This window comes from Eubalaena glacialis, chromosome 5, assembly GCF_028564815.1.
Source record: "Eubalaena glacialis isolate mEubGla1 chromosome 5, mEubGla1.1.hap2.+ XY, whole genome shotgun sequence".
Lineage (NCBI taxonomy): Eukaryota > Metazoa > Chordata > Mammalia > Artiodactyla > Balaenidae > Eubalaena > Eubalaena glacialis.
Window position 1 is genome coordinate 125,176,326 of NC_083720.1, and position 20,269 is coordinate 125,196,594.

Sequence of the window (20,269 nt, forward strand, 5' to 3'; positions counted from 1 at the left end):
ATTTTCCTGATGTGGTAACCCAAAATTTTTTCATCTAATTTTTTTGTTTACTGTCTTTTCTAGTAAATTATGAATTGAGTTGTTAAAATGCAGCATGTCTACAGCAAGATTCTGAAATCACTCACAATGAGATGTTTCTTCATAGATGTAGAGTAAAAATGAAAAATGTTTAATTCCCCCATATTAAATTAGAACATAAAACTGCAAACTTTCTAGATTATTATCTCCTTATCTATAGGAAAGCTTTAACTATGTTAAGTTTTAACAATGTTCTAAAAAACTTTAGAGGGCCATTGTTGGAAGCATTGACATACCCATTTCTCTATCATAAAACCATAGTTAGAGACATCTATTATATAAGGATTCAGTCCATGAATTTTTCTAGGAGTTAAATTCTAAAAAGGATTTTTTCCTCCAAGGATCTTGTAGACTTTTATAGACAGTGAAAACTCCTTCATTTTATTTCTGGCCTTCCCCTAATTGCCTGGAAACCCTTTTGCCAAATTTATTGTTGCAGTGCTGCCACAACAATAAAGTCATTCTAGTTTGTTGCTTAGTAACATCTATTTTTGTCCACCCATAACCTTTTATTCCTGTCATTTATGCATTCATTCATTCTGTGAACATATATCTTTCTCTATTTATCATGTATGAGCACTCTTTGGCTAGCACTGTGAATACAGAAGTGAGAATTCTGGCTCTCGGTGGGCTTATATTTTTGTCTGTTTTCTGCTGCAGGTTTCCTCAAGCAATTCTTTTGGAACTATGTAGAAGTAGTATAAATCCTAAATAAATACATGTGTCATTATAATGTTTATATAACCATTATTTTGAAAATGATGCTATTTAGTCCATTTTAACTTTAGTGTGTAGCTATGTTTTTAAAACCCAGTGCAGAGTTAGTTCAGTCTTTCTGTAATTACTATGACCAAATACTATCCCCATATCCTGGATTTCAGCTCTGATCACTTCACTAATCTCAGACCTTCAGTAGTTTCTGAATTTTATAGGATCAGATCCAGAATCTTTGCAACACTTTGTAGGTCTTTGCCTAAATCACCAGAAAGTTGTATTTTCAACTATTATTTCTGCTGTTATGGTTCTTTCCCCACTTTTTACTATATTTCTTGAGATATTTTCATTGTTTCTAAGTCCTTCTGATTTAGGAAAAAAATACCCAGTTTTAGTTAACAGTATATATTAGATAAGATAATGCTCACGTAGAAAATTTTAAAATCCCAGATGCCTAACATAATTTCTGGTTGCTGGTGTCCTGAGGAGTAGATAGCTGTGATGGTTAATTGTATCTGTCTACCTGATTGAACCACAGGGTGCCCAGATATTTGGTCAGACATTATCTTGGGTGTGTCTGTGAGGGTGTTTTTGGATGAGATTAACATTTGAATGGTAGGCTGAGTAAAGCAGATTGCCCTCCCCTAGGTGGGTGGCCTTCATCCAAACAGCTGGAGGCCTGAATAGAACAGTAAAGCTGATACTCCAGTGAGGAAGAGGGAACTCTTCCTGCCTGACTGGCTGAGCTGGGACTTCAGTTTTTTTCCTGCCCTTGGATTTGAACTGAAACATTGGCTCTTCTTGGGTCTTGAGCCTGCTGGCTGTCAGACTGGAGCTTATAGCATTGGCTCTCCTGGCTTCCAGGCCTTTAAACTAGCACTACATCATTGGCTTTCCTAGGTCTCAGTTAACTCCATTCACCTGAGTCATGCTTAACTCCAAGAAAAATATAGTCTAGTCATGTCTCCTGACAAAAGAGAAAATAGCTTGGTGATCAGCCAGCAATCTCTCCCAAGTATCTCATACTTGGCCAGAGTTACTTATATTTCAATTTGTTATTGAACCAGCGCAGAGGCAGTGCAGAGAACATACATGAGATCAAAGATATATGCAAATGGATGTGCTTCTCCAGTGCCTCCTTTCTTCTTCATGAAGGCACAAATATTTTGTGATTTCAGCAACCTGTATGGAGTGAGGAATACACAGGACGCTTAGAACCATGGGCTTGCTATCTTTTATACATTTGTAAGGAGGCAAGGAGGTGGTGTCAGCACTAAAAGTTCTGTATTATACCATATAAACAAATGCTTGCTGCACTAAAACTGTACAACTTAGGACAACCATATAGCTCAATAAGGAATTAGAGGACTTGAACAACACTATAAAGCAGTTGGACTTAATACACATACACTTCACCTAACAATAGTGGAAAGAAAAATTAATGCCAGTCTTCCTCAAACTCTTCTAACAAGTTGAAGAGGAGGGAATACTTACAAACTCAGTCTATGAGGGCAGCATTACCCTGATACGAAAGCCAGACAAAGACACTGTAAGAAAACTACAGACCAATATCCCTGATGAATATTGATGAAAATACATATTTTTCTTAAGTGCACATGGAATATTCTCTAGGATAGACCATATGTTAGGCCACAAAACAAGTCTTAACAAATTTTTAAAAGTTGAAATCATTCAAAGTATCTTTTCCAGTTACAGTGTAATGAAGCTAGAAATCAGTAGCAGAAGGAAAGCAGGAAAATCCACAAATATGTGAAAATTTAAAAACACACTTTTAAACAACCAAATGGGTCAAAAAAGAAATCACAAGGAAATTAGAAAATATCTTGAGATAAATGGAAAAAAAATCCCACAAGAGACCAAAACTTACGGTATAGAGTGAAAGCACTGCTAAGAGGGAAATTTATGGCTGTAAACACTTACAGTAAAAAAGAAAGATCTTAAATTAACAACCTAACTTTACAACTTAAGGAACTAGAAAAACCCAAAGCTAGAAGAAGGAAGGAAACAATAAAGATTAGATAAGAGATAAATGAAATAGAGAATAGATAAACAACAGAAAATGTCAGTGAAACCAAGAGTTGGTTCTTTGAAAAGATCAACAAAATTGATAAACCTTTAACTAGATTGAATTAAAAAAAGAAGACTCAAATAATTAAAATCAGAAACGAATGAGGGGACATTACAACTGATTCTATAGATATAAAAATATTATAAGGGAATGCTATAGACAATCATATGCCAACAAAATGGATAACCTAGATGAAATGGACAAATTCCTAGAAACATACAACCTATTAAGACTAAATCATGATGCTCTAGGAAATCTGAACAGACCTGTAACTAGTAAGGGAATTGAATCAGTAATCAAAAACCTCTCAACAAATAAAAGCCCAGGAGTAGATGGCTTAACTGGTGAGTTCTACCAAACACTGAAAGAAAAATACCAATTCTCCTCAAGCTCATCCAAAGCACTGAAGAGAAGGGAACCCTTCCAAACTCATTCTGTGAGGGCAGTATTACCCTGATACCAAAACCAGACAAAGAAATGACAAGAAAACTACAAACCAATATCCCTGATGAATTGTTGCAAAAATCCTTACCAAAATATTAGCAAACAAAAATCAAAAGCACATTAAAAGATTGGGACTTCCCTGACAGTCCGGTGGTTAAGACTCTGCGCTCCTACTGCAGAGGGCGCAAGTTTGATCCCTGGTCGGGGAAGTAAGATCCCACATGCCATGTGGTGCGGCCAAAAAATTTAAAAAATTAAAAAAAATAAGAAAAAAAAAAAAAAAGAAATACATGACTATAGGCTTAAAAAAAAAAAAAGATTTATACACCATGACCAAGTGGGATTTATTCCTGGAATGCAAAGATGGTTCAACGTGTGAAAACCAATTGCTGTAATGCATCACATTGTCAATGGAGGGGAAAGAAACCATATGATCATCTCAACTGATGCATAAACAGCATCTGACGAGTTCCAACACCCTTTTATGATAAACACTCAACAAAATATGAATAGAAAGAAACTACCTCAATGTAATAAAGGCCATATCTGAAAAATCAACAGCTAACACCATGCTCAATGGTGAAAGACTGAAAGCTTTTCCTCTAAGATCTGGAACAAGACAAGGATGCCTGCTTTTGTCACTTCTATTCAACATAGTACTGGAAGCCCTAGGCAGAGCAGTTAGGCAAGAAGAAGACATCCAGATTGAAAAGGAAGAAGTAAAATTATCTCTGTTCACAGACAACGTTATCTTATATGTAGAAAACCTAAAAATTCCACCAAAAAATTTGTTAGAACTAACAAAAGAATGGTGGTTGCCTGGGGCTTGGGAGAAGGGGATATGGAGGAGTTGTTGTTTAAGGGGTATAGGATTTTAGTGTTGTAAGATGGAAAAAGAGATGTGGAGATAAGATGTACAGCAGTGTGAATGTTCTTAACACTCCTGAATTGAACAGTTAAAATTCGTTCAAATGGTAACTTTTATGTGTATTCTACCACAATTAAAAAATTTTAAACTGCACAAGTTAGTTACTTCAGTGTTTTGTAAATTACCCCATTTGTCAGGCCTCTCAAAGCTCCAGTGCAGGCCTAGCAGTATCTTACCTCTCTTCTTAAGAAATGATGTGTGACAAACCTCCCAGTTTTGTTTGGAGCTTGATTACATGTTGGCACCATAGCGTGGTAGACCTCCAAGTAATACTGCAAACTTCATGATGTAATTCTCAATTGTCAGTTGGTGCATCACTGAATAATGATAGAATACTGCAGAATTAAGCAGAAACTGTTAGGTCTGTATTTCTGATTTTTTAAGAAAGGAATAAATAGCAAAAACAACCTTGGACTATATCATTTTCTTAATGGAGACTATTATCCTGTAGAACTGCATTGTCTGCAGAATGGTTAATGACCACTTACAGTTTATTTTTAAGTATTCCACTTGTATAGTAAGGTTGATATGACCATTTCTGGGTGAATATCTTCATAGCTTAATACTAATAGTCATCTAAATTTTGGAATTTCCAGGAGGTTTGAAATGTGTTATGTTACGATTTTTGCAATTTCTTTCCATTGCTTTATCAATAAACATATAATCAGTGGGGTAAGATTAAAATAAGAAGTAGCATGGTATATTGATGTAAGGTTTTGGATTCTCATCTTGTCTCACATTTCCAGTCATGAGAATTTGATCAGGTTTTTGAATCCTTCTGCTTTCAGTTTGTAGATTGGGAGTAATAATGGCTATCCTGGGTTGCAAAGATTAAAGTAGCTAGTTCCTTTATGCAAATGAATGATTATAGTCATAGAACTTTAGAGAAGAAACAAACTTTCCAGATAAAGGGTTTTCTAAACTTTTTTCTGAAGCTTTGGCAACTGTTTCTGAAAGAAAGTTAGGAAGAACCTAATATAGAAAACAAATAATATACATTGCTGTATTTAAAGTAGATAACCAACAAGAACCTACTGTATAACACAGGAAACTCTGCTCAATACTCTGTAATAACCTAAGTGGGAAAAGAATTTTAAAAAGAATAGATACATGTATATGTATAACTGAATAACTTTGCTGTACACCTGAAACTAACACAACGTTGTTAATAAACTGTACTCCAATATAAAATAAAAATTTTAAAAATAAAAAATAAAAAATTATATAAAGCAAAAAAAAAAGAAAGAAAGAAAACAAATAAAATTGGCTGAAGTAAGAGTAGGGTTCCAGAGAGGACACTGCCTGCTTGGTTTCCCCTTAGTTCTTCTCTGGCAGCCCAATCCACCAGAGCTCAAACAAAGCACTTAGAACATGTTTTTTCATCAAATTTAATTATTAAGAAACTAAACTGTGTGTTCATTTTGAAGGAGAAGATATGGGGCTAAAGTGATATTAATGTTCATTATTACTGCTATTATTATTTTATGCATTTCTGTTTTACTCAAATGTTATTGATAGCAAGTCAAGAAAAACACCTTTTGCTTTGTTATATGTCATGGAAGGCTCTTAAACTTTTAGAATAATGAAGCTTTTAGGGTCGTTAACAGTTAATAAGCAATGTGTAAATGTACTCATATCTGTGCCAATAAGTGAAAATTTAAAAAACCCCTACCTTACTGTTATTAAGTCAAAGTGATCCCTTTATATTTACTTTCTATCCCAGTTAACCTCTTTTTCATGACTCAAGATAGATTAAACTCTTCTAATTAAATTATTATTAGTATGCATCATTTTTTGTGTTGTCTTTGTAAAAATGGTGGTATTAACACACCTTTTAATATAGAATGTTCATATTATGGTAGAGTAGTGTTGATTTTTTTAAACCTGCATTTTCAAAGTAAACTTTAAAGTTGTACCCAGTGACCTTTAGAAGAAATTAAAGCTAACTGGCCCATACATTCATGTAGAGTTTTGATCTCATTAAAAAGGGTTAGTTGAGCTAACCAAATGGAAAAATGCTTTTTATAGTCTGATGCTTCTTTTTTGAAAACAGCTTAATTGATATATTTTTTGCATACCTACAAGTTGACCTGTTTAATGAGGGTAGTTCAGTGGGTTTTAACATATTTAACATATTTACAGTTATGCAGCCATTACCATATTCCCATTTTAGAATATTTTCATTACCCTCAAAAGAAACCCTGTGCACATTAACCCTTTCCTCCCACTTCTTTCCTTTCCTTAGGCAATCACTTATCTATTTTCCGATTCTATGGATTTGCCTATTTAAATGGGGTCATACAATATGTGGTCTTTTTATGACTGGCTTCTTTCACTCAGCATAATGTTTTTGAGATTCATCTGTCTTGTAACACATCAGTACTCTGTTCTATTTTATTGCTAAACAATATTCCAGTGTATGAATATTCCACATTTTGTTTATCCATTCATCAGTTGATGAACATTTGGGTTGTTCACACTTTTTTGGCTATTATTAACAATTTTTTTTAAACATTTACATTCCAAGTTTTTGTTTGGACATCTGTTTTCATTTCTCTTGGGTAGATACTTAGGAGTGGAATTGCTGAATCATAAGGTAATTCTATTTTTAACGTTTTGAAAAACTGCCGCACTGTTTTCCAAGGCTCATTTTGTATTCCTGCCAGCAATGTATGAGGATTCCAGTTTCTCCACAGCCTCCCAAAACTTGTTATTATTGTCTCTCTTTGATTATAGCCATTCTGGTGAGTGTAGAGTGCTATCTCATAAATTCAGTGTTTCTTAGGCAGACCCATATAGGTCTGTAGATATGTTCTGCAGAATCTAAGAGTTCTAAGAATATACTTTTTTAAAAAAAATTTTCATGTTGATGGTAATATAACTATACTCTGGATCATCTGAATGACTGACCACCTAATAACCAAGACTGCCACACTATTTCAGTATTCATATTTACTTGTTTAAAAGTCCACTGGCACCAAGAAATAAAACTTTCATTTTTAACATGCTAATGGGAATAGAGGGGGCTGTAATTATATAAATTATGTATTTCTGCCAAGAGGCAGCCAAATAATATTGGCTTCTACTCATCTCAATTAATGCTATAAGGAACAGAGGTTTTGCAGTATTCGAATAGAGAAATGGTTATACAATTGACTCATCATAGTATTATGGGGATGATAAATGCAAAAGAACTTTATTCATAGCACTCAACCTGGTTGCAATAAATCCTGTATTTTGAATTTCCATCTGTGATTTGATTTCAGTAAAATACTATCACATTCAATTGTGATAAAATTAATTTTCTTTTTTTGGTGTTTACATATAAATATATTTTGTTTTTATAATTGTAAAATTTCCACTTGTATGGTTATATACACTTAAGCAACATTATAATAAAAAAGTAACTCGAGCGAACATTTAGGAATCACGATCCTTTTTTCTTTTTTTTAGAGGGGTCCACATATTATGAATTCATTGGTCACTGTTATCTGTATCTTTAGGTTCGTGCCTTTGGCTCTTTGCTTTTAGAGGCAGGCCTTCAGCTGTAGACTCCTGTGAGATTTTGAAGTTTGTGTTATCACTTGTTCAAAGCATAATTTAAGTAAGTTTGGTAATGATTTGTTTTAAAAGCCATCCAAGAAAAAAAGAGGTATTAAGGAGAAATTCTTTCTTTGTAAATATACTTACACATATTTTTCACAACTTTGTTTTGTTTTTACTGATTACTGTCAATTTCACAGATAATCAATATGCGTTTCCAAGGCTTTCGGCTATGTTTGGGTCTTCTTTTCATCTCAATTAATGCAGAATTTATGGATGATACTGTTGAGATGGAAGACTTTGATGAAAATTCAGAAAAGATTGATGCTAATGAAAATGAATTCTCCTCAGAGGTAAGGTTATTGAGAAACAAGCTATAAATTATTCTTTTAGGGACTTCCCTGGCGGTCCAGTGGTTAAGACTTCACCTTCCAATGGAGGGGGTGCGGGTTCCATCCCTGGTTGGCGGGGAGCTGCTAAGATCCCACATGCCTCGCAGCCAAAAAACCAAAACATAAAACAGCAGCAATATTGTAACAAATTCAATAAAGACTTAAAAATTAGGTCCACATCAAAAAAAAATCTTTAAAAAAAGTAATAAAATATTCTTTTACATGATACATAGGGGTGACTAATTTCTTAAGATTCATTTCTATTCAAATAGTCTTTAGTTTCAATATAAATAGAAAAAACATTGCCTTTTTCCAACTATTTGTTGCTGTGTTTTTAATTTGTGCATGGCTCCTAGCACAGTTTTATTACCAAATAAATATGGGGAAGATCTTTACTATCAAACTAGGAGTTCATCACTGGCTAAAGAGGACTAAATACTTTAGCTAAGGGAAAGGTTTTCAGTCTTATTTCTGACACTGCCAGCCCTTTTCAGATAAAAGAAAAGGTAGTATAATTTTCTCCTAGAAGTGAGGAAAGTAGTGTTTCTTTATTTCTCTGAGGAAAGAAAATGCTAAATAAGATGAATTAGAAAGGGGAGTGATGATGAGGTAGGCATTTAGTAAGGCTCACAGTGTTTCTGTCTCAGCATTAAGATGTGTGTCTTGAGGTAGTGACTGATAGGAGTCTGGAAAACAGGAGTCTGGAGGTTTTTGTACACTTTGACAATCCATAAGCGCTTTCACATTGAGAATATTCATATCTAATACTGAGACAATCAGAAAATTTTTTCAGAAATATTTTTGGTGAGGAAATATCAATTATATTGTGCTAGCCACTGTTTAAAGGGCCAAGGAGGATAATATATAGTTGTTACAGACTTCCTTTTAGAGTTTTTTATTTGCAAATGCAAGTGTTGTTTAGCTGCTTAAGGTGAATATTCTTTCTCCTGTTAAGTTTTAAGCTCCACAAGGACATTTCTTTTAAAACCTGGTTCTGTGATCCACAGAAACTAAGTAGTAATCAAAGTGTTTATGGCTGACTTAGATACAGCTACTACGAGGGTTTTGGAGGTTAATACTTCAAAGAAATTTCAGATACCTACGACTCAACTATATTTGATGATAATTTGAGAAGATGATAAGAAATGGGAGGAACAATTTTTGATGCTTCTAATTTTATAGCATGAGTAATCTAGGTATGGTAAAGTACAAGTAAAGTATAAATAAAGCGCAAAATAAATTGCTGGTGATTTAAAGGGTCGTCTAACAGAAGGAAGCCTCTTGTAACACCATTGCCCATTTTTGCCAATCCATAAAAATATAGAGAACAGTAAAGTTGTAAGTTGTAATTCAGAAAACTTCATAGGAGATTGGCAATTTGGGTAGCAGAATATTGACCTGTTAGTAAGTGTGTGGGATTTTGTTTAATTACTGATTTTCCTCCCTTAGACAGGAAATGTACTATTAGGGAAGGGTAGGGACAGTGAAAATAGTAAAAGTACCTCTGCATCCTTTTCTCTTAAGGCTGAGAGAAGAAATCTCATAATTAATCATATAGGTAAAATCATAAAGGCTGATTAAGAAAGGACCAAGATTTATCTATTACTGTAAGCAAAATTTTATTTATTCATCATCAGTTCAAATTATCTTTTGACAATTTGTCAATAAATTTAATTTAAATTATTTTATTGGTGCATTCGGTATAGTGTAGTGGTTAAGTGTATAACCTTTAGAACCTAGGCTCATATCTTTTAAGCCCTGCAAGTGTCTAACTGTATGACAGTGGGCAAATTATTTTGCCTGTCTCCCACAGTTTCATCATACGTAAAATGGGAACAATAAAGTACTTCCCGCATAGAAATATTATGGGGATTAAAAGAGCCATCAAATCACACCCCCGCCCCCACCATCATTATCATCATAGCAGCTAACACTTACATGGCACTTGAAACAATGCTTTGAGATAATTGCTTTTCAGTCCTTTCTCTTTTGAATCTTATTTTTCCTCTAGGTTTCTAATTTCTCAGAATGTTGTCATCATCCTCTAGTCACATAACAGTGAAATTTAAGAGTTAATTTTAAACTAACCTATGTGCTTACTAAGTTTTTCATCTTATATGTTTTTCATCTTACATCTTTTGCTTCTAATGATTTTTTATCCTCAAATATTGTCACCTGTAAGAATCCTTTCAAAGCCACGTCCACTGCATCATGAGGCCTTTGCTAATTACTTCCTCCCATCCCTCCTGTGTTAGAAGGAGTCAGTGTATTCTGTTTGCACATAGAGTTTTTTTCCATCATGTATCTCTTATATTCTTCTGTATTTTCTTACCAGTAGAATACAAAGTTTTGAGGCCAGAGACCATGTCACCTACCATCTATCTATATTACCTATATGTGCATTCCATACTAGGTTCTTAATTAGTGAGATTATTTAATTAAAATATTTGTGAAGGTGAATAACTTTAGATTTTTAAAATCTGTTTTCTAGATTAAATATAAGACACCTCAACCTATAGGAGAAGTATATTTTACGGAAACTTTTGATAGTGAAGTGTTGGCTGGGTGAGTATTCATTCAGGAGAATTTTTTCCTTGATTTGATTAGCTTTTTGGAAGTTATTGGTTGTTAGCCTATGAAAATTGCCTCTACCACAGTACCTTTAAAAAGGGTTAAAATACTTTATTTCACGGTGTAAACCAATACCTTAACACATTTTTATTATTGATAGAAGTGTTTAATTTGAATTGTTATCATTTATACAAAGAAAATATACAAATGAATCATGAATGTAAAGTGAAAACGTACAACATTTCTTCATTCCTTAGGACAGATATTAATAACGTAATTTCAGATGACAAATTCAAGTTAATGTTTTATCCTAAATAATGGTAAAAAAAACAATGAAAGTTATTATTTATTGATCATTATATGCCAAACACTGTCCTAAGTAGGTGGGTAAGAACTATCTTTATCTGCCTTTTACCAGTGAGGAAACTGAAGCTTAGTGTACCTTAGCTATGATCATACAGCTAGTAAATTGCAGATTCTAAATTTAATTTAACTCTAGCTTTACAGGATTATGTGTAGACATCCTTATTTAGCCTCTAAGTATTCATTTATCTTAGAAGGAAAAGCGACTATTGGGTAATCTTATGTTGTATTTCTGATATGCATTGTATCTATAAATTGTTAGTTTTATTTTTAATGATATACATTTCTTTCAACTTTATTTATAGGTGGGTCTTATCAAAAGCAAAAAAAGATGATACAGATGCGGAGATTTCTATATATGATGGTAAAATATTTATTTATATATTCAACATAACCAGTATGACCCAGAGTTCACTAGCTTTTGAGATTATATTTTTATTAAATATACCTGAGGCCCCATCCTGCTTCACAACAGAATCTTGTCAAAAGACAAATAGAGTCTTTTGTCTCCTTTCCAATATTTCTGGAAGTCCAGGTAATCCATACTTAAGCCACCATCCAGTTTTCTAACTCTGAACAGTTAAATTTTCACTCCACTGCAGTTAGTCTCTTGCAGGATTTCCCAGGCTACTGCTGTTCTCTACTGTTTTATCTCAAGCATGGGCCGCCTAGATCGAGTTATAACTTTCAGCAGGGTCCTCCTAGAGGACATTTATGAGAGCTATGGGAAATGTGGCTGCTCCTGGAGCTCACACCTCCAAGCCCACAGCCATTATCACCGGGTCTCTGATAGGTTATCTTCAGGCTTCACCATGAAGGAAAAGTCCTATATGCAAGGGTCATCTTTTCTTCCCCAACAGGACTCTCCTGGAGTGTGACGGAAGAATTTCTTCCTCCTCTTAGTCTAAAACCAGCCTCCTCAGTTGTTACATCCTAAAGCAGGATCAGCCTCAGTCAAGGTGACAGATAGTGGCAATTTCCTCTCTCTCAGAGGACCTCAGACCCATAAGGATGTGACCTCACACTGAGACTCCAACAGGCATTACATGAGAATAACAACAGAACAACTAACAGCATGTATAGGATGGCAGCTGTCTACTTCCGTTTCATAGTGTCTGTTTTAGTGTGAGATAAAGATCATGCCTGCATGTCTTCCTTTGTAGTGTTCTCCATCCCAGTGTATATGCTTATGTACTCCAAAAAGAACTCTACCATATGCCCGGAACAAGCAATACTGCATTCAGTCTAAATCCGTTTAGAGAAAAGAATAATTTCCCTCGAAGAAGCAGCAAGTCTGCAGAGATAGAATGCTACCTAAAATAATACCCACAGAAATACCCGCCATCAAACAGAATGCTTGACTTAAAACATCTATGTTTAGCTTACTTTACAGTTTTTTTAGAACAGCATTGGGTAGATATTTGCTTTATGTTTGTGTTTTAGAAGTATCTGTTGATGGAGTTTTCCTAAAATTAGGATATGGTCTATTTTAGGAGTGAGTTTGTCTCTATTTCTTGCTGGACAAAAGTGACTTAGTGTTTAAATGAGTTTTTCCCCCCCCCAGCTTAAAATTAGAACTCAAGCAAGCAGAAAACAAGCTTCTTAACACCTAAGTTTGGTCTGTAGTCTTATTAAAGAAAATTATCCACGAAAATAATTTTTTAGCATATTAGATTTGGTATGTTTGGTTGACTTTTTTCAATTTCTTGAAAGCAACTTTGAAAAATACAGAATCTCTTAAAGTTCCAGGTCCTGAAAATGGCATTTTGTATATAAATATTAGCAATGTTGTTTATATAGTGGTTAGTTGAGACCAATATCAGTTTCTTTGCAGGAATATTTAGTATTTCTAGTCGTTAATCACAGCTTCTGTCAAGTGCCACTTGAGTAAAACTAATTCCTATATTTTCAGGAGTAAGCAAATCTGTGTGAAACATTATGTGCTGGGTAACAGGGTTTGCATTTGGAGGAGACTTATTTAAATTTTTCAGATTAAGTTATTAATAAAAGTATAGCTGTTTAAAAAATCACCAATTCCTTAAGTGACCAACTTTCAGGATATCTTATAAAATTTTGTGAATTCTTTTTGAAATTATAGTTACATCAGAGTTCATATTACCTGGCACTGTATAGAATTTGAATAAATGATTGGTTAATGAAAAGTTATTGTTGATTTGAAGTTGGGAAAAACCTCTTGTCCTTGAAGAATAATCACCTTGTCACAGTTTTTCTAAAATTAAAGTAGTACTTTTAGATAGTACCTTTTCATAGCGGATAAATGTATGCATGTAATTACAAAAGAAGGCAACATAGTTTAAAAAATCCTTTACTATCAGTATCCTAACACCCCTAAAGATAAAGTTGTTACTTCTTAAAAGAAGACCTTTGTGATTTGGTCAAGCCACAGGTTAGTAGTGATAATACAGTTGCTCATCAGTGTGAGAGAAGAAAAACCAAATGAATTCACTTTTTTTAGAAAAATATACTATAGCCAAATTAGGGGACAAAAAGGAAAAGAAACTTGAAAACTTTAAAAAATGAATTCTTAAAAACCCAATAGTGTGTGCACAATGATAGACCAAAATATACCCCTCTCTGGTTCATGAGACTGTCAGGTTCTTGCACTGTTGTTTTTTAGAAAGAAAAGAACGTATATAAAGTACATTAGTAATTCAAAAGTGCCCATTAATATTTCAAGTTGGCACAATACTAGAAAATAGCCAGTTTTCGCTAAATTGAGTTTTCTTGGAATAGGCGATACCTCTAATTTTCAAAACTAGAACATTTTATACAAATTAATATAAATTAGTTATTTTCTGTTTTAAAAAGAGTAAAGGAGGAAAGTCCAATCCACAACTTTGGGGCTGCGGCTGACCCGTCTAGCTTTGCATTATATGCTGCCTGTGATCTAATTGCAGGAGCTTCCTGATCTTAAACATGGGAAATTCCAGCCCAGAGAGGACCTAACTCAGCTTTGCTGTGCTACAGCCTAGTGCTTATCTAGTATGTATGACTTCCTTGGCCAAAAGTTCTGAGAACTGATTGGCTTAGCTTAGGAAGTGTTAACTTTAGTTTGTGTTCTTTGGGCATAACAATTTTCAAATTAAAATTTAAATCCCTACAATAACTTCTGCAAAGTAAGAAAAGTAGTTGATGATACCATAAATTTCAAAAAAATAGACTGAGGCAAACTCATTTTGTGTTAAGGATGTACTTTGTCTCCTGTGTAATTTTAAAATACAATGTTGATAGACCGTATGAGACAAACCACATTTTGTAATTTCATTGATTACAGTCTTTCAGAGAAATCCAAACTAAGCCAGCTTTAGAGGTGCTTTAATTAAATACTGTAGGGTCTGTTATTTATTAGTTTCCACAATTTTAAGAGAAAAAGAGAACATACATACATACAGGTGCAGATATTATTTTCTGATTTAAAATGTGATTTTATTTTTCCCAAAGTAGCCTTCATGGAAGAATCTTATTGGTCACCACTTCTGATAAATAATTCTTAAGTCAGTGTTTTTGGTTTTAGTTTAACTTGCTTTGTTTTGTATTTTAGGAAGATGGGAAATAGAAGAATTGAGAGAAAATCCAGTACCTGGTGACCGAGGACTGGTGTTGAAATCTAGAGCAAAGCATCATGCAATATCTGCTGTATTAGCAAAACCTTTCATCTTTGCTGATAAACCTCTGATAGTACAGTAAGTTTTATTATGTTTTTAATACTTTTTCTGACATTTATATTAGTTTTGTATTATTTGGCTTCTGAATATAGGTATAATGGGTATAAAATGGGCATAAGAAACCAGATTTTCCTTTTCGATTTCATTTGCTTAAATACACAATGCATGTATACACACAGACACCCTGAGGTTTCAAGTGAAAAGCAGGTTAGTTGAAAAATTATATAATATATGCTGTAATATGCAACATTCCACCACCATAAACTATATAGTGCATACTAAAATCACCATTTTTTATTTTAACTCTTTACTTAAAATGACTTGCTATTAAGATATATTAACCTCAGTATATTCAGAATGGAACCATAAATATTGCTGGTAAACCAGTGATAAGATTCAAAGGCAGCAAATTCATTTTAACGAGGAAGTGCCCTTTTAAAGGGCACATGTTCTCACAGACAGTCACCCCTTCCCTCTCCTGCAATATGACATAAACTAGTTTTATTGTCATGTTGTTTGCATGTGTAACTGTCGTAAAATCAAGTGTAAATTCCTCAAGCTTGTTTCACCTATACTGGTATAAAACCAAAATAGATGTGTACAAATACAATTACAAAACCAATGAAATTCATATTAAAAACAAAGAAAAGGAAATGTAGAAATGTTACTTTCTACCTTATATCAGAAGATTGGGCTGTCCAAAGTTAATTACAGTGTAAGGAGATACCATTAACTGTAAACTTAACACTCCAGAACCCCTTCAGTTTTTTGTTAACGTGTTAAATATATTCCTATGTGGTGTAACTAAAATGCCATTTTGTATTTTAGAAATTTAAAACAATATGGCATTTGGTATAATTGGCCTAATTTTTCAGCTGTGATGCTTTGGCTTAGTTGCACTGTTATTTCAATAAATTTAAAATATCAAATAATGTCAAAGAGTATACAACCATTTAAACAAATGAAAAATATTGTTATAAGTACTTATTGGGATTAATATTTGAGCTTGATATATGTCTTTATTCAGAGCTTGGGGTTTCTTTTTTCTTGAAAATTTGAAAGTAATCTTATTCTGTTGAAATTAGGTGAATATAATATAATTTTCTATTTTAATCCTTTGTGGCTTAAATGAAAGGGTAACGGAAAATAATATAAACTTTAACTTCTCCAGAGTAAAATGAATCAAATTTGGTATTTTCAGAAAGTATAAATCACTGCTAGGCAAGTAAGTGAAAGATAGCTTGCAAGATTAGAAGCAAAGATAATAAGTCTAAAAAAATTATTAAAGCAGTTGTGAAATTATTATTCTGAAAAAAGAAAAGGAGAATCAAGAAGAATGGAATAGCAGTGTTTGATATGCTTGAAAACAGTTCAGAGAAGGATAGTGAATATTTGTTATTCTTAATTTTGATGAAATGAGATAAATAAAAAGAAATTTTATATTAACTACTATAAATACTATAGATTTATGACATAACTTTACTCTAAAGCTGCTTTTTCCAAATTGTGTACATATTAATATGCATTACGTGGTCATATAAGTTTTAGAAACTAAGAATATCTGAACCTTAAAGATAAGGAAGCATATTTGCCCATTAAAGACTTTGAGAAGTTCTCTGTATGAAAACCTGTTTTTAACTTGAATATTGTGTTTCCCAAACATAATTGACCACAGAAGTTTTTTTCCCCCCTAGCAATAATTACTATTTCATGGGACAGTTTAGAAAATGCTACTCTAAAGAAAATAGGGTTAACGTATATTCTGCATTTGTCCTCATTTTTCCTATGATTTAAGATTAGCAGCAGTGAAACTCTGACATACATTTCACTGATCCTTGAATCCATTGTGAACTATTTATACTAGGCACAAGTTAATGATTTGAAAAATCTGGAAGTTTGCAGCGTATGAAATAGACATAGTGATCGAGTCTAGGCATATTAAGACAGCAGAGCTGTCTTACATTTATAGAGACAATTTACACAATTGTTCTCTCTAGTTCTTTTCACAGAACCCTTTCTCCTTGGATCACCTATACTAAAATTATATCTCTTTTTATTTTATTTTACTTAGAGTAGCAAATATTTACCTTTAGTTCACATTATGCACCATTTCTTTTACTTTGTACTCTTCAAAGACATGTTTCATGAAAAAAAAGTTTATCAGCTACTGCTTAAAAGTATTGATAAGGCTTTGAGGAAACAAACTATTTAAAAAATGAAAAAGAACAAAACAGAACTTTTCTTCTGATCATAACAGAAGCTAACATTTTTGAGCATTTATTGGCCCATCACTGTGCATGACAACTTCTGATCATCATAACAGTCCTTTGAGGTGTAGGTATGGGCAATATTCCCACGTTACAGATGAGCAAATAGAGACTAGAGCTTCAGTAATGTGCCTTTAGCCGAGGTATTACCGGAATCCAGAAAAAATCTCAGGTCTTCCTGACTCAAAAGTACTTGCTTGTAACCACTGTTACAGATATCTTGAGAAATAAAGCAGAGTAGAAAGTAGGGAGGGGAAATCACCATAATCTCCAGCAACTCAGAGATGATCACTTAAAAGTTTACTGTATTTTCTCTATTTCTTTTCTATACAAAATACATATACTAATTGGGTTCAAACTGTCAAAGTTTTGTATGCTTTTTTTTTTTTTTACTTTGTCTCTAAACTTTCTTCAGAAACATTTTAAACTATAGTCCTTCATTAAAATTATCACTGTGTCCTGTTGCTCCTCTAGTTTTCATCTCTTTTTGCTTTAATTCATTAAACCAAATCGTAACTTTTTTGGTTTTCACTGTTTTTCAGTTTGATAACCGGTTTGTCACATGTAATTCATCAATTTACTGAAAATCTCTTCTAAATAATGTTCAGTAAGACTGTCATTGCCTAAACAAGACAAAACAACAACAGAACTTTTGCTGAGAATTAGAGTGTTGTAAATCTATGAAGAGACTGCCATGTCAGTTCACTCTTTTAGCTGTTACACTGTGTTTCCCCTATCCCCTGGCTGTTAAGATCTGAAATATTCCAGGTTATTGACTGAGATTATGAAATCTCTTTGCTGGTGGTATTTAATTAAATGTACAACTTATTTAACATGGTTTCAGTGTAGCTGAACTAAAAGACAAATTAGTAGCAGACTGGATATCTAGGATCATTAGCAATTTCTTAGAAATTTATGCTGTAGCCATGACCCCCATAGTCTTTGTTTTTAGTTTATAAAGACTATGTATAGTACGTACCTTATTTTAATTTGAAGTTTCCTGTTAAAAGTTTTAGTCAAAGTATTTTATTCTTAATTCAACAGTTTTGATGAAAAAATTATTTTGACAAATTGGTTGGCTTTTGTATAGTTGATTATAATCATTCTATTTTTAATATTTTAAGGATGTGCACAGAAAAGTCATTTCTGCTTATTCCCTATAGGTTGTGGATATGCTTTGTATGAGCTTTCTGGTAATGTAAAATGTTTGTGTTTAAATGAATTGAGAGTAATACTTTAGATTTTGAAGAACAGTTAGTAATTTTTATTTATCAGCAGTATGATTCTTTTTCCCTTCATTTAGATATGAAGTAAATTTTCAAGATGGTATTGATTGTGGAGGTGCATACATTAAACTCCTAGCAGACACTGATGGTTTGAATCTGGTATGATATTTTAATGTTTAAGAAAACCTTATTAAAGTTAATAAGTATTTTTAAGGAGCAATTGACACAACTGAAATTTTCATTTTCAACTGAAATCGAAAATAACTTTGAAAATTTTTATCCACTGTGAGTTTATATAGCTTTTACAGTGCGCCTTCAAGTTTCATACACAGCTGTGTTACTTGATGGCATCAGTTTTGTAATCATTAGCCACATAAAAAAGTTTGCTATGTCTATAAATAAAAAATAACCTGGTGCTTATAAATGTCACTAAAAGATCAGCTTACAGTTATTTTCTTTACAAAATAATAATCACAGGAGAAGTAAGATAACGGAGCAAAGCAGTAAAACAAAATGGCCAAAGAACCAAATTAAAAAGGCAGGCCAGTTCAGGAATTGGCAGTCTGCAAAAATTTACTACGTGAAAAATGTTTCCATAGTGAAGCAGGTTACATTAGGACCATTTGAGGTTTGGAGACATTTCTTATAGCATCCTCCTACAGGCGGCTATGTCAGGATTTCTGCATAAAACAAAAATAACATAAATGAGACATTAATGAGATATTTGTCAGAATGCGTGGCTATGAAACAGATTAAAGGATTCATTTACTATTATTAGGATCGGGTAAATGGGAAGCCATTTGTAGTAGATGGTGAAACACTTAGGTATTGTGAGGTGATGATCACCTGAATGTACAATGGCAATAATAAAGTCAAATACCAAGTATTTTTCTAAGCACTTTATCTAGTTAATTCAGTTAATCCTCAGAGAAACCTTATAAGGTACGTACTATTATTATCTTCATCAGAGGTAATGAAATAGAACCACAGAGAGGTTAAGAAATTTGCTCAGGGCCACACACAGCTGGTTTAAAGGCAACGGTAGGATTTGAACTCCAGATCCCATGCTCTTAACCAGCGCCCATGCCAAATGAAGAGAAATGACCAGTAATAAAACGGGGAGCATGTTGCTGTGTCTGTTTTTGAGTGTGAATCTCTTCTTCACATTGTGCTAAGGGGCTCCATTTTCTGGTGTCTTACTGAATAGTAGTAATGGCTAAGTAAGCACTGTAGTCTTAAGTCACAGAATGCTTTTCTCTGTGCTTAATTTTCTTAATAAAATATTAATAATACAGATCTATATAGAGTAACTAAAACATTATGATGTTGCTAGGGTGGTTCCAGCTTCTCTCCTACATCTTGAGGATGGAAGTAGTGTGTGCACTTAAAAAACTATTTTGAAATAAAATCTGTTGTGTTTTCCACATCCTTTATTGTCAATTGTGTCAACTAATTCTTTGGTGAATTAGCATTTGATACATTTCTGTGAACTCTACCCAATGGGGTAGCATAGAGAAATCCATTAAATACTCTAATTCTGGACTAATCCCAATACTCATCTCTCTTTGAAGGAAAACTTTTATGATAAAACATCCTATACCATTATGTTTGGACCAGATAAATGTGGAGAAGATTATAAACTTCATTTTATCTTCAGACATAAACATCCCCAAACTGGAGTTTTTGAAGAGAAGCATGCCAAACCTCCAGATGTAGACCTTAAACAGTTCTTTACAGACAGGAAGACTCATCTTTATACCCTTGGTATGTCCTTTTAATTCATTCATTAATTCAAAGATATTTGCTGACTACCAATGTTTTCGTGGCAAGTGCTTTGGGAGAAACACAGGTCTTTCTGTTAAGGGCTTATCTTTTTAGGAGAATAAGACACACATACTTATAGCACAGGTAGAAAGTAAAGTGTCGTATGAGGTACAGTTAAGAGCTCAAAAACAATATTACTTTCAG

The 20,269-nt window shown here is 33.3% G+C and overlaps 1 protein-coding gene across 2 annotated transcripts in view; it reads left to right on the forward strand.

Moving 5' to 3' along the window:
* Window positions 1-20,269, forward strand: part of CLGN (calmegin) — a 42,933-nt gene that overhangs the window by 4,925 nt on the left and 17,739 nt on the right. The window contains exons 2-7 of one of the 2 annotated variants that reach the window (XM_061191661.1): window positions 7,997-8,149; window positions 10,680-10,753; window positions 11,428-11,486; window positions 14,685-14,826; window positions 18,379-18,460; window positions 19,873-20,065. In XM_061191661.1, the coding sequence (XP_061047644.1) occupies window positions 8,006-8,149; window positions 10,680-10,753; window positions 11,428-11,486; window positions 14,685-14,826; window positions 18,379-18,460; window positions 19,873-20,065 (694 nt within the window). In that variant the 5' untranslated portion in view covers window positions 7,997-8,005. The remainder of the gene's footprint in view (window positions 1-7,996; window positions 8,150-10,679; window positions 10,754-11,427; window positions 11,487-14,684; window positions 14,827-18,378; window positions 18,461-19,872; window positions 20,066-20,269) is intronic. The other variant, XM_061191662.1, reaches the window with a different exon arrangement.